Raw genomic sequence first — 14,410 nt, 5'->3', positions numbered from 1 at the left:
CACTCGCACACATGGAAAGTTCACACCCCCTTTCAAAATTTTGTTTTGACTTTTTGTTGCCTTGTAGCCTGGAATTAAATTGCATTAATTCATACTTTTCCACCTTTATTTACACATTGTAACCCACAACTTCCAAGTGAAAAATTCCACAAATTTGAGATAATTATTAAAAAATACAAAACTAGGATATCTTGGTCGGATAAGTGTCCACCTACCATTATAATAGCAATTGTAAACTAGAAGGGCACTTGGTAGAGTGCAACCCTCCACCACGTCATGCCTGATCCACGAGAACATATCGGGTCCAATACATTTTTAAAATATCATGATTTATGTTGTTTTTGGCCATATCTCTCAATGGTGAAGAATCACTTTAAAAATTAAACAATTCTCTTGTCCAGATCTCTGTGCGTGAGTGTGTGTCTGTCTGCACATATCTGTGCATGGGTGTGTGTCTGTACCATAGACTCCTATCGAGAAGGACTGGAACCTCCCATGCTCGGGGTTTGTAACTTGAGTCTGAAGGATTAACTTGAGTCCTGGGCTAAAATGACTTCTAGAAGGGCTAGAGACACGATCTCGGGATCCATATAGGGGTTTTTGAGGACGGCGAGTTCAATAGTGTCATTTTCAACACCACCTGAGGTCATCGTCAAGGTCAAAAGGTCATATTTCAAGGTCAAATTACTGAATTTTGGTATTTTTTGCCCGTTTTTGTGTCAAACTCATAAACGGTGAGAGATGGCTGATTGCAATAAGATGCAAGTGTGTAGTGCTGTCAAACTTTGATATTTATTGTCATGTATCGTTTTCCATAAACATTATATGCATGTCACAATACGATGCCTATTACAACTATGTCTATGTCTATCACTAGTTGGAGAGCTTTTCTTGCCTCCTGAGGCATCCCAAAGCTTTTTCTTTGTCACTTAAGGCCCGGTCATACCTTGACGTTTTAGCCAACGTATGCCGATTTTTGAATTTTTTTTCTAAAACGCTGGCACACGTTGAATACGTTATGGGTAAGTTTTGATAACATTGAGAGCACGCTGAAAAACACTGCCATACGTCGTTGTACGTTGGGTTTAAACGTTGTACTTTTTGGTTGTCCTCAAATTTTTTCATGCTTGAAATTTCACGACGTATGCCGGCGTATGACTCGCACGTTCCGCTACGCTGGCCACAAGTTGTATGCACGGTCTGCGATCGTTGACAGACGTCAACACATGCTACTTGTAAGTTAATCATAAGTTGAGACACGCCGAGGTAATGTTTAGCGTACCTGAAACGTATTTCTAACCTATGATTAACGTGTTGTTGGCACGTTACGCGATCGTTGCCACACATCGACAGACGTTACTTTTAAGTTACTCATAGGCTGAAAGACGTCGGTATAATGGATCGTCCTTGCGTCAGCGTCCACGGCCACGGCCAGGACACTTATTTGCAGCATTCTTCAAACTTTTCTTCGGCATGACGAGGATGTTCACACTTCGATGTCTAGCTTGGCTATGATTCCAATTGTCCATCGGCAGCGTCTATTTAAAATAGTCGAGTTTGAGCGTTTTAACACGTTCAGAAGAAACGCTTCAAATTTCCAAACCCCAGCGTCAAAAAAAAACAAACAAAAAAAAAAACAAAGGCGAGTGACAGCAATTTAAATCGTTCCTTGTAAACAATGAAAATAGCAGAGTGGTACCGTTTAAAAGTCGTTGATTGTAAAAAAAATCCAATTGTTGAGCGCAAGCGTCTACTTTCAATAGTGGGGTTTGAGCGATTTAACACGTTCAATAGAAACGATTAAAATTTCCGAGCGCGAGCGTCAAAAAACAAAGGCGAGTGACAGCAATTTAAATCGCTCATTGTAAACAATGAAAATGGCTGAGTGGTACCGTTTAAAAGTCGTTGAGTGTAAAAAAAAATCCAATTGTTGAGCGCAAGCGTCTACTTTCAATAGTGGAGATGCAGCCATTTAAATCGTTGAGTGGCAGCCTATGAACCTACCCGTGGACACGCGGACGCAAGGACGATCCATCATAACCCACACCCTCCCCCTCACACTCACCTACTACTGCCAAGATGAACAAACTACTACTAATACTAATACTAATACTAATACTAATACTAATACTGATACTGTTACTGCTGACATGGACATCGACTCAAAAAGGAACTCGAAAACACTGTTGGGTTCCCCTTTTATGAGCAGTATTTTTATATACCAATTCCCAAAACTGCTGGGAACACGTCTTTATATGGCAGTTGTAACCTAGAAACACGTTCATTTTTTTTTTTTTGTCGACCGGAAGACGTCATTGGAATACTTCTACATACGTCGATGTGTGTTGGGACTACGTAAAGAATTGGTTCAAAGCACGTCAAACATAAGTTAGAAATAAGTTTCGCGTAAAAAAGACATTACCGCGACGTGTTTCGACTTATGAGTCGCTTATAAGTAGCCTTTGTGGACGTGTGTAAGCGTCCACATATCGTGTGTAAAACTTATCCCCATCGCATGCGGAACGTGTGTCATACGCCGAGTACGTCGTAAAATTTTGAACATGTTTAAAATTTCTTGACGTACTCTACTTACTACGACGTATGATAGCGTACTTTAGCGTTCTACTCACGTATACCAAACTTACTCATACCGTATTTGACGTGCCCCCAACGTTTTAGACACATTTTTCTTAGGTCGGCATACGCTGACAAGATCGCCAAGGTGTGACCGCGATGTTGTCACTTCCATTTCTACGGCAGTTATGATTCGAATCGTTGTGCGTCAGCCTTTTAATAGGCTACGTCACGACATCGTCGGCGATGCGTGCAACGCGCTATGCCGAAGTTAGACTATCGTTGGGCATAGGTTGTGTAGGCCAACAACAGGTTCAGCATTCGTTGGTATAAGTTATCTATAACACAACGAAACGTTCTGTGTCCATTACTAATATGTTATGCATACGACCAACTCGTTGAACTTTTGATGTTTTTTTTTAAAGATTCGGACGTATTCATAACGTCAGCCAGCGTTTTACATACATTTTAATACGTTGCCATCGCTGGCTAAAACGTCAAGGTGTGACCGGGCCTTTACATTGAGGACATGAGCTTTCAATAGAATGTTAGCTAAAGTAGTAAATACAGCATTATTACTAGCTAAAGGTGCACCTACAGAAGATAACAGCTCAGCAAAATGAAATCGGCAACGCATTTTAGTCTTGTCATACAAATTATAGGCAGTATGTACAAAAAAGACGGTTGACATTGTTGGCACAGTCAATCCACCTCAATTCAAATTATCTAGAAACTCAGATGACACCTCGTTACCATCTTCATCATCAATGATCTCCTCCATACCAGTGCTATCGCCATATTTATTAACAAGGTGTCCGGCCAAATAAACTACTTTATGCTTCAGGTCATCGTCAGACCCCAAGAGATCCTGAGTGTCTTGAGGAGTAATCTCGTCAATGAGTTCACTTCGCTCATCTGGATTGATGGAAGTTGTACAGTTCTTGTTGCAATCGATCACACGAGTACTAGAATCGGGCATAATGTCATGCTTAATGAGTGTTTGCAAATTTACAATTTTAGCTGCAGCCATAATGTCAACTACGTCAATGTAGAAGTTTCCACCGCTTCTTTGCCTGGCTTGGCCGAAAAACTTTTCCAAGGCTTCATCTGCAAATATAGCAGGAAGAACGTACTCAAAGTCTTTCTCTGCCAGAAGCAATTTGGCAGCATCCACATTATTACGTGTGGACACAGTGAAGGCTTCAGCAGTTTGCTGAGTTAGCTTCAGCTTACGACCACCACCTCCTTGCCATTCGCAGGTAGATATAATTTGGCAGGCCTGCTCCAGCCTAGTGAAACTTGTACAGTCTGCTGTCCAAGGCTGTCTGGATTCGTCGCGCAGATGGATAGCTGAGAAACGGTCTTTCACGTTCATCATCTTGAACCACTCACTCATTATCTGGGTGAGGATGACTGTGCCTTCGCTGATGCCCAGTGAATCCGTGAAGGCCTTTAAAGCAGCGACAGTCTTGTCATTGAACACTTGGCATACCAATGTTACGCTCTGGCGTTGAAGGGGCTTGGGGAAAACAGCGGTGTGTGTAAGCTTGGTTAAGCGAATAGGAGTAGCCCGGTCAATCTCATAAACCTTCTGAATATCACTCCAGTAAGCTTTGTACTCATTACCATCTACGACAAATGAGAGTGTCTTGCCATCAACAGTAATCCAGTTGTTGAGAACATTTTTGAAGATGTGCACGTAGTCGTACACTAAGAACATAGATTGCTCTTGAATTGACAGCACTTGGCTACTTCCTGGTCCTCCAAGTTTTGAATATCCACTGCGGTTGGTATTGAAATTGTCACATATCAAAGAAATCACAGTACTGCCAGCACCAACTACAGCTGATGCAGCTTCGATAAGAAGTTCCTTCAGCTGATCTGCAGTTAGTTTTTTGCAGGGCAAAATGCGTTGAATATAGCATGGACCACCGAAATGACAGGCAACTTCAACAACCATAGCATGTGAAGCAAGCATTTTGTGTTCACCACCCGCTGCTGCATTTTGAGCATATCCGACAACATGCCCTCCAGAAAATCGCAATGTCTCAACCAGCTTTACCTCGTCAAACATTAAATTGACCAAACGCTGCTGTGGTTTAAGCTGGTCGAACAAGGTTTTGAGGTTGGAGTCCTGCTGACTACTAGCAAGCATCTGTTTACCTTTTTTGTTGATGGTAGAATGATTAAGCCGGATCGACTAATCATTTTGTATGCACTGGGTGATATGTTGTGAAGCTGCATTGCGAAAATCATAGTATCAGTATCAAATCGGCGACGATCAAGAGGTTTGAACATAAGATGCAGCTGCGACAGAAGGAAGGTGAAACGAGGAAGCTCGTGTGCCTCAGTCATCCAACAGAGCTGGCTTATTACAAGCTGAAGAATTTCCTTGCTTGTGCATTCATCGATGTTTACCTGGTCAGTTATGGATCTAATCTGGGACCATTTGGAGAGCAGGCTGTTCTTCTGCAAAGGAAAAAGTCGTTTGGGCACCTCAATGCCATCTTTCTCAACTCTATTCAAGAATTGAAATCCAAAAGGTGAGTGAACTTGTTGGAAATGAAAAAACTGCTTCACAGTTTGTCCAGTAGCATCAGTTCTTGATAGGTAAAGGTTTTCCTGGTCTTTTATGACGTTAAAGCCAGGAAAATAGGAGCTTATTTTAGCACAGAAGTGGTCGAAATCTGGGATATTGTCTGCAGCCTCATCAGCTGCCTGCACATTCTTAGCTCTTGATTCTGACGTAGAAGATGATGTTCGGCGTGGGGCTGAGGTCACCTGCTTCAAAGCTGATTTCGGTACTCCAGGAAATATTGATGGGGGTTCTTTGGGTCGTTTGCCACCCCTAACTGACACCCAATCACAATTGAAATGTGTCTCACAAATATATCTCTCCTTTAAGCACCTCAAGCTTTCTTTCTCATTTGGCATTGCCAATATCCATCTCTCCCTCTCCTCAGGATCTTTTGGGAAGGATATGACCTTTACAAAAGGCGTCCCATCATAGTTTCCTCTACAACCAAAGCAGCTGCAACGACGTGGCATATTGTCACCAAAGCAGGAAACAACACAAAGATCCTGTGAGATCACCAGCTGGACAGTTTCTGAAAGAGAAACAAACAAAACATACATTAGTTAACGATGATAGAAATCAGCAAGTAGGTGCACAATGTCATGTTTTGTCATAGACTTTACAAAGGTTTTCCTCTCTGAGTTAGACACAAAAACGGGCAAAAAATACCAAAATTCAATAATTTGACCTTGAAATATGACCTTTTGACCTTGAAGATGACCTCAGGTGGTGTTGAAAATGAAACTATTGAACTCGCCGTCCTCAAAAACCCCTATATGGATCCCGAGATCGTGTCTCTCGCCCTTCGAGAAGTCATTTTCGCCCCGGACTCAAGTTAATCCTTCAGACTCAAGTTACAAACCCCGAGATCGTGACGTTCCAGTCCTTCTCTATAGGAGTCTATGGTCTGTCTGCTCATCTCCGTGCGTGTGTCTGTCTGCACATCTCCGTGTGTGTGCTTGTATCTGTCTGCACATCTCTGTGTGTGTGCGTGTGTCTGTCTGCACATCTCTGCGTGTGTCTGCCTGCACATCTCTGCGTGTGTCTGCCTGCACATCTCTGCGTGTGTCTGCCTGCACATCTCTACGCGTGTGTGTCTGTGTCCGTGTATCTCTTTGTGTGTCTGTGTATCTCTTTGTGTGTGTGTGTGTGTGTGTGTCCCTGCGTGTGTGTGTGTGTGTGTGTGTGTGTGTGTGTGTGTGTGTGTGTGTGTGTCCCTGCGTGTGTGTGTGTGTGTGTGTGTGTGTGTGTGTGTGTGTGTGTGTGTGTGTGTGTGTGTCTGCATATCTCTGTGTGTGTTTGTGTGTGTGTGTGTGTGTGTGTGTGCGTGTGTGTGCTTGTGCGCGTGTGTGCGTGTGTGCGTGTGTGTGTGTGTGTGTGTGTGTGCTTATCTGTGTGTGCGTGTGTGTGTCTGTCTGTCTGTGTGTGTTTTTGTGTGTGTGTGTGTGTGTGTGTACTGCTACGTGAGTGTGTGTACTGCTACGTGAGTGTGTGTACTGCTACGTGTGTGTGTGTCTGCTATGTGTGTGTGTGTGTGTATCTGTGTGTGTATCTGTGTGTGTGTGTGTGTGTCTGCGTACTTGTGTGTGTGTGTCTGCGTACGTGTGTGTGTGTGTATCTGTGTGTGTGTGTTTGTATCTGTGTGTGTGTGTTTGTGTGTGTTCATGGATAATTTGCCATAAAATCTTATTTATTGCGACACGAATAGCAACATGCATTTCCTTCACATACACGAGAAAAGGGTAGAAATGTCGTCATGTGATTATAAATCATCAGAGGACTGACCTGGAACTTGTCTGCAGTGACATTCTAAGTTGCTTTGTTAAAAATATTTACTTCTTAGCCCTTGAACTACGTTTTTGAACTTGTGTTCCCTCGCAGTTATGTCGAACTAAATGTTAAAACTCCAAAGACGAAAGGATGTACATGTCCAGCACGGGTTAACGACTTCCAATTTAATGTGAAATTGAAAAAGGTCCAACGCTTTGGTGCCTGGAATTGCGGTGGCATTGCCAGGGGACACGAGCGAGCGTTCGATTTGGCCGCGGCCAAGGCGTGTAATTGGCGCATAGACGGGAGTTATTGGATTTTGATTGACATTGCTTCGTGTGAGTCTCGGCACACACAATCAGATTAGCGGTCCTTTTGCTCAGCCGGTTATTGCTGTGCATGAGGATCCTTGTTAGGCAGTTATTGTGACTCGTGATAAGTGAGCGCCGGTCCAAGAAGGGGCTGAGTGGGGGTGTGGGGGGGCTACTGAATCGTGTGGGGGTGGGTGTTTGGTTCACGTGGAGGAATACTTGTGGCACAGCTAAATTACATTCAAAAGGGCCATTTGTAATGTGGTGGTTGGTTAAGGATTGTTTGTAATTCGTGATTTCCTCCCTCCACACTTTTTCTCCTCCTCCCTCCCACATTTTTACTCCCTTATTCCCACCACCCTCCTCATCAGTTCTTTTTTGAGGTTCTTTTAAGAAGTTACCATCACAGTGAAACTTAGTTTGCAATTAGCAACGTATTCATCATCTGCAGTTGGATTTTTTTTTTCTCTCCAGCAGTGTCAGTTTAAGATGAGATTATAGAGTTCGAGTTTTAACCCTACTTCTCATTGTGTGTTTCCTTTTGTTAAATTTTCTGGGTCTTTCAGGACTGGTGTTGAAAACTTTTACAAACCCATGTTACCATTTACCACCCACCCATTTTAGTAGTTGGCTGATTAGTCGATCTATTGCGAGTTTGACATCACAGATGATGCGAATGAAGCGCTTGATAAAAGTATCCCTCGTGAAACATGGAGTCGAACACTATACAGGCCTCACACATGGCCTTGCATTTCAAAGCTACTTTTGTCATGCTGGCGATTCCAAGAAATCAGAATCTCGTGGCAAAGCCTGATGTTTTCTTCTGCTGGCTTGTGCATTGCTCCTGAGGGGTTGAGTTCACATTCTCGAGATTTCTATCTCTCTGTCCCCCTTTCCTCCAATCTCATTCACTTTACTGTAAGGAGTAGAGGACTATATGGTATCAATGAGTTGTTGCCTGAAATCGGTGATATGGTGGGGGTTTTGAAGTGCGACCAATTCAACCTGTTTGTAAATCCCATTACATCCCATCAATAATGAAGGGTTTATGATCATTGTATAATCAGTGGTGTGTCTTGCTGAAGCTGCAGCATTTTCAAGCTTAATGAGGGGCTTGCTCCAATCACCTTCCCCCTTGGCTTAGAAGTTTCACTTGAGCTCCAAGGACCAGTCACCCTCCACCTCAGCTGGAAAGTTTCACATGAGCTTCAGGCTTTAGTCACATTAAGCCTTAACTGGAACGCTTCACACAAACACCAGTGTCCAGTCGCCTCTTGGTCAGCTTGAGAGTTTCACATGAGCTCCAGGGTCCAGTCATTCTCCACCTTGGTGGCCAGAGAGTTTCACACGATTTCCATGGTCCAGTCACCATTAGGTCTGCTGGAGTGTTTCACATGAGCTTCAGGGTCCAGTCGTTCTCCACCTTGGCCAGAGAGTTTCACACGATTTCCATGGTCCAGTCATCATTAGGTCTGCTGGAGTGTTTCACATGAGCTCCAGGGTCCAGTCATTCTCCACCTTGGTGGCCAGAGAGTTTCACACGATTTCCCTGGTCCAATCACCATTAGGTCTGCTGGAGAGTTTCACATGAGCTCCAGGGTCCAGTCATTCTCCACCTTGGTGGCCAGAGAGTTTCACACGATTTCCATGGTCCAGTCACCATTAGGTCTGCTGGAGTGTTTCACATGAGCTCCAGGGTCCAGTCATTCTCCACCTCGGCCAGAGAGTTTCACACTATTTCCATGGTCCAGTCACCATTAGATCTGCTGGAGTGTTTCACATGAGCTCCAGGGTCCAGTCATTCTCCACCTCGGCCAGAGAGTTTCACACGATTTCCATGGTCCAGTCACCATTAGATCTGCTGGAGTGTTTCACATGAGCTCCAGAGCATTTTGATCCTGCAATAGTCATGAGGTGACAGCCATGAGAAAAGTTAGTTTCATCGTTTTTTTTATTCATTATAAGTTTGAACATTTACTAATGAAATAATATTTATTGTACATTGTAACCCCCTTCTCCCCACCCCCCGCCCCCCACTCCTTTTTCGACATTTAATTTCACAAGAGCCCCTAAATATAATGTTACGCAGGAGTGTTTTTTTGTGTTTTCCTGTAATTAATGAATTGCTAATCTTGTGCACTGATTGTCCATAAATATCTTGTTTCCCTCTATCCACCATTTTGTCAATTTCCACCCTTCATTGTCTCACATTTATTGCAGTGGCAGCAAAGCCTTTTGCCGTTGTTAATCACACTGTTGATGGTTATCATTTTAATTTGTTGTTATCATGGGCAGTGCCATAATTGTTATTCCTTGCAGCTCCTATCGAGCTTCGAATGTCAAGGTGCCCGGGGAGTTGTCGATCCCAGCGACGAACCTGCAGAACGCATTCCGTATCATCAAGGAGGTGCAGAAGAGGTACAAGACTCGTGAAGCCGAGGAGAAAGAGATGGAGGTTCGTTTGTACGTGCAACTTCTGCCGGTGCAGTTGTACATTAGGGTTCTCATGGGCGCAGCAGCACTGCCACTTTATGATCGAAACCCACGCCGTGACTGCATTTGTCAAACATTTTCCCCACGACGACAAGTCGCATGAGGATAAAAACTCACCACCGATGTTTGCTCGAAATCTTAACTCTCAGCCGCCATTGACGCAGCACGACCTCGCCAATCGGGCGGTGCCCTTTGTTGAATTTGTCACGTGTGGTGTCTCCTGTATAGGGCATCGTGAAGCAAGCCTCGCTCGTGGTGAACCCCAACAGGAGTAACCCCAAGTTGAAGGATTTGTACATTCGCCCGAACATTGCGCAGAAGCGGATGCAGGGGTCACTGGAGGCTCACATCAATGGTGAGATGCAATTTGTTGTTGGTTCTTTAATAGTTTCTCCCTTCAAAATCGATGGTTATTGTCGATGGGTTAAGAACACCAACATAATGCATCACTGGGGCCCACGTGTCTTTGGTGTCCTCGATCAGAAGGCAACAGTTTTCATCGACTAATGCAAATCCATCAGGAAGTGAAACCTTAGCCCCAACTCTGACTATCTTTGACTAAGGCAAGTAAAATGGCAGTTTAATTATTTTTCAAACAGCATTGTGCCGTACTCTGTACATGATGCAGTTGTTATTTTGTCGAGCTCATATATGCAGCCTTACTGAGGGTTGGTGGAGGGGGGGGAGGAGGGAGGGTATTGAGGACACGCATCCAAAAGCTGGACGGAGTTCCACTTTCAAAGGGCGAAAAGTTGATTTGAAACATCACCACCATATTTGATGACCATGAGACGGGGAGCACAAGCGTGTCAAAACCACCCACGTAGAGACGTCGTTAACGACTGAGGGCGACGTTGCGTATGTGCGGCACGTGTGGTGGTTCTTCAGAAGCGTGCTGCGAGGTCCGTCAAGGGGCGCACGCATGTAAATGGTGGCTAAAAACGACACGAGAAAGCTTTGGAACGATCTCAGATTTTAGGATGGGTTGGGATTATCGGTGCTGTAAATCTGTCCTCTTTTGAGAGGAAATGTTTTTTTTTCCCCCTTTAAAGATAGTGGTTGATGACGTAATGTGTGTCCAAGTTTAAAGTGGAACTTGGAACTCGTGTTTGAAAAATAATGTGGTGTTTGACTTGCCAACCGAATCGTGCAGAGGACTTTGAATTAAAAAAATAAAATATATGTGTATATATATATATTTTAATTAATTTATTATTTTTATAATGCTGGCAGCATATTTTTCTTGTCATTGTTGCATTTTAGGATTCCGCTTTACATCTGTCCGTGGAGACAAAGTGGACATTCTTTACAACAATATAAAGCATGCAATCTTCCAGCCGTGTGATGGTGAAATGATCATTGTTCTGCATTTTCACTTGAAGGTAATGGCTCGTATCAAAGTGGATTCATTTTCATTTCATGATGCATGCCAATTGGTGATGTGATGAATCCGAGCTCTTCTACGAGTCTCGAGTTTGAAACCCTCTCTTCTCTCAAAAATACCAAATGACAGATCTTGGAGCTCATTAATATCACTTGTTTTTTGGCTCCAAATGTTCACATTTGTTTCTCCATGTTCAACTGTTGTTGTTTCTTCCCGAAGATGCCTTCAGCTGCATTTCCACACACATTGCACTTTCACAAAATATGAAACGTATTATGATTGTACACCGCTCCTTCCCAATGCCATATCCAGGCGATGCATGACGTCCTTGCCGGGCGCCAAAGGAAGGGACTGCTGCACTCTGTTTTCATTCCATTTTCTTGTTTGTTTGGGCAATATCTCAGCCATCCTTTGAGCGAGGAAGCTGAAATTTGGGGCAAAGGTGAAGATGTTCTTTGGCAAAAATGTGATTTTTTTTATTATTTTTTGATTAATTGATTAATTAATTTATTTATTTCTCATCCTGGCAATATCTCATGTATATTTTGAGCTCGGAAGCTGATATTTGAACACGACAGTGACCAAGTGATTTGGCTATAAAGGGTATTCTTGATTTATTGATTAATCAATTAATCAATTAATTATAATTCATTTTTCGATTGATCGCTTAATTTTCAAAAAGTTTCAGATTCGGATGAAACGGTGGTGGTGGTTTGTGTATGCTATTCGGCAATTGATTGAGAAATTAAATTATTTTATGATTTATTTATTCATTTTAATGATGCAATTAATCTATTATATTGTCCACCACTCCCTCTCAATTCCGACTCCATTACGCCATGCAGCATATCGCCGGGTGCCAAGGACGCCCCAGCGATGTCGTGCACTCCAGGATTTGTCGTTTATTGGGGGCGGTGTACTTTGAATGTACCGCTACTTGTTTGGAATTTTTTTTTACCTGCGACCTATCACAGCTCGACAAGACCTCCACGTTGCTGTTGCTGTTTGGATTATTGTTGGCATCGATTTTTGAAAGGTGCACCCATTGGGCGGGCAGCTTCCGGATCACACCCATGTTGGTCGTTTGACTCCACCCACTATGACGCCCAGACAAAATTATATGGCCACCATCTTGGTTTTCTGGTGGGCCTAACTCATTAGATCTGTAGGTCTCTGTTGATTATACACTGTCCAGATTTGTTGCGTCAGATTTCCATTTGCTTTGTTGAGGTTGAGTGTTAATCACGATGAGGGACCCTGAAAAATCTAATCTATCGAATGAAAATTATTAGTAAGGTTTAATAAAGCCCGTACGTGCATCCTTAAAAAATAGCGTTACGTAATTTTTGAACGGCGCCATGTTGGGGTTTAACAATCCATCACCGTGTGACGAATCAATTTGTTCTCATGTAACCGTGTCGGAGACTGACCTGCATGTATCCCAATTGTGTTTTCATCTTTGAAGAGTGCCTGAAATGCACGTTTGCCAATCGCCTCGCAACTGGATTTTTGAAGCCAATTCATGCATCAGGACGGCAATGTCTCATGGGCTTGTGCTCCCCATCAAGACGCGCCCCCTATAAAGAGGCTAAAAGGGGCATTTGCCCCAAATATCGGTATTTTATTCAAAAATCTTCTCATAAACTGTCAGACAGATCCAGACCAAACTCGCCACGAGGCATCATGACCATGCCTTAACCTTTAAGGAGAACACAAACACAATTTTTTAAATTCTGAAAACCATTGAAAATCATTATAATCACGGTCTAATTTGAAAGGAGGTTTAAAATATATTTTTTTGCTAATCAGAAAGTGTTGAAAATAGCCCAAAAGTGTCGATTTTCGATTTTGCCAGCGACGACATCACACCATGGTCTCACCTTGATCCGATTGGCGGTTTTACATCGAGAAACAGTGCATGTCAATCTCGGTTTCCAATGCTGCAATTACACCGTCATTGGAATGTTGAAACTGATCAGTGGGATTTTCAAGAAACTATTGGAGACAAAATTAGTGATGGAAACCCTTTCAGGGGTATTATGGAGCCATCCATATTGTTTTGAGGCTTGTTTGAGCGATTCAGAGGAAGAAGGTGGAAGTGAGGGTCGAGGACTTAAAAGTATCAAAACGCCGGTTGCATGTTAACTACAGCTCGGTAGGGTTTGATTTTCCGTTCAATTGACGCTCGACTTTCCGTAAGGGAGGATTTTTGTATTAACTGATAAATTGGTTTTTATATTACTCGAGCAGAAATACCCATCATCGCCCGACAGCACGGTCACCGCAGACAAAATGGGTGATGAATGCTTTGTCCCCACCATCACAGGCTGACTCGTTGTTTTGTACGTTACGCGATCGTCCCGTTTCATACTTTCCCTGGACACCATTTGTGTCCGTGCCGTGTCCCACCATGGTGTCCATGAGGTGTCGATGGCTCATCCCAGTGGAATGCGGTTATGGGGGGATGGATGGTGGAGACGGGGTAGTGGGGGGTATTACAGGAGTAGATAATACATACATAGCAGATGTGCTCTTGTGGTAACTGCTTGGCAATGTCATCAGGTGTTTAATTCACTGCTCAAATCGTCTGGGTAGAGATGGTGTTAGATTGGAGCGACGGCTGTTTCTTCCACTTAATTGTGGGGGATGGCATCCTCTCTCAATCGTGGCGTATAACCAACTACAAAATCTAGCCATCTCTGTTGTTTCATAACGGTGTGCTCTGTAACATGTTCCGAGCAGAAAAGCAAACATTTTGTCAGATCCATCCACACTCGGGTATTTCTGCAAAACCTCATCCAATTTCTGGCAAACTTAGGGACTTTCGGCCATAGGTGTCCCATGAAACCATCTCAGTTTGTATTAAGACAACCACGAAGGAGGCATCGACTCAGCGTATTTGTGGAAAATCGAAAATTATTCACCGTTTGAGTTAAATCGTACAACGATGCAACCCGTAGACAGTACGGATATGGTGGTCGACTTTCACAGCTAAGTATTAAGGAGAAGACGAAGATTTCGATTTTCAATCGCATTTTTAGGCCCGATCCACATTCGGGTATTTCGGACAAACCTCGTCCAATTTATGACAAACTTAGGGTCTTTCGGTCATTGGTGTAGCATGAAGCCGTCTCGATTTGTATTACCATTCAAGCACCAAGGACTCATTGAGTCGGCATACTTGTGAAAAATCGAAAATTATTTGCCGTTTGAGTTGACTCATACCGCGATGTAACCCAGAGACGGCACGGAAGTGGCGCTCGATCTTCATGGTGTGACGTCCTCGCTAATCTGAAGAAAAAG

At 43.4% G+C, this 14,410-nt stretch overlaps 1 protein-coding gene across 3 annotated transcripts in view; it reads left to right on the top strand.

Moving 5' to 3' along the window:
• SUPT16H (SPT16 homolog, facilitates chromatin remodeling subunit) overlaps positions 1–14,410 on the top strand; it is a 91,749-nt gene that overhangs the window by 59,877 nt on the left and 17,462 nt on the right. For all 3 annotated transcript variants that reach the window (XM_085890235.1, XM_085890234.1, XM_085890233.1), the window contains exons 16-18: positions 9,550–9,685; positions 9,952–10,078; positions 10,987–11,105. In XM_085890235.1, coding sequence (XP_085746361.1) covers positions 9,550–9,685; positions 9,952–10,078; positions 10,987–11,105 — 382 coding nt within the window. The remainder of the gene's footprint in view (positions 1–9,549; positions 9,686–9,951; positions 10,079–10,986; positions 11,106–14,410) is intronic.

Source organism: Eptatretus burgeri, chromosome 7 (assembly GCF_056783735.1).
Source record: "Eptatretus burgeri isolate ZD-2024b chromosome 7, Ebu_testis_v1, whole genome shotgun sequence".
Taxonomy (NCBI): Eukaryota; Metazoa; Chordata; class Myxini; order Myxiniformes; family Myxinidae; genus Eptatretus; species Eptatretus burgeri.
This window is presented reverse-complemented; position numbering and strand designations above follow the sequence as displayed.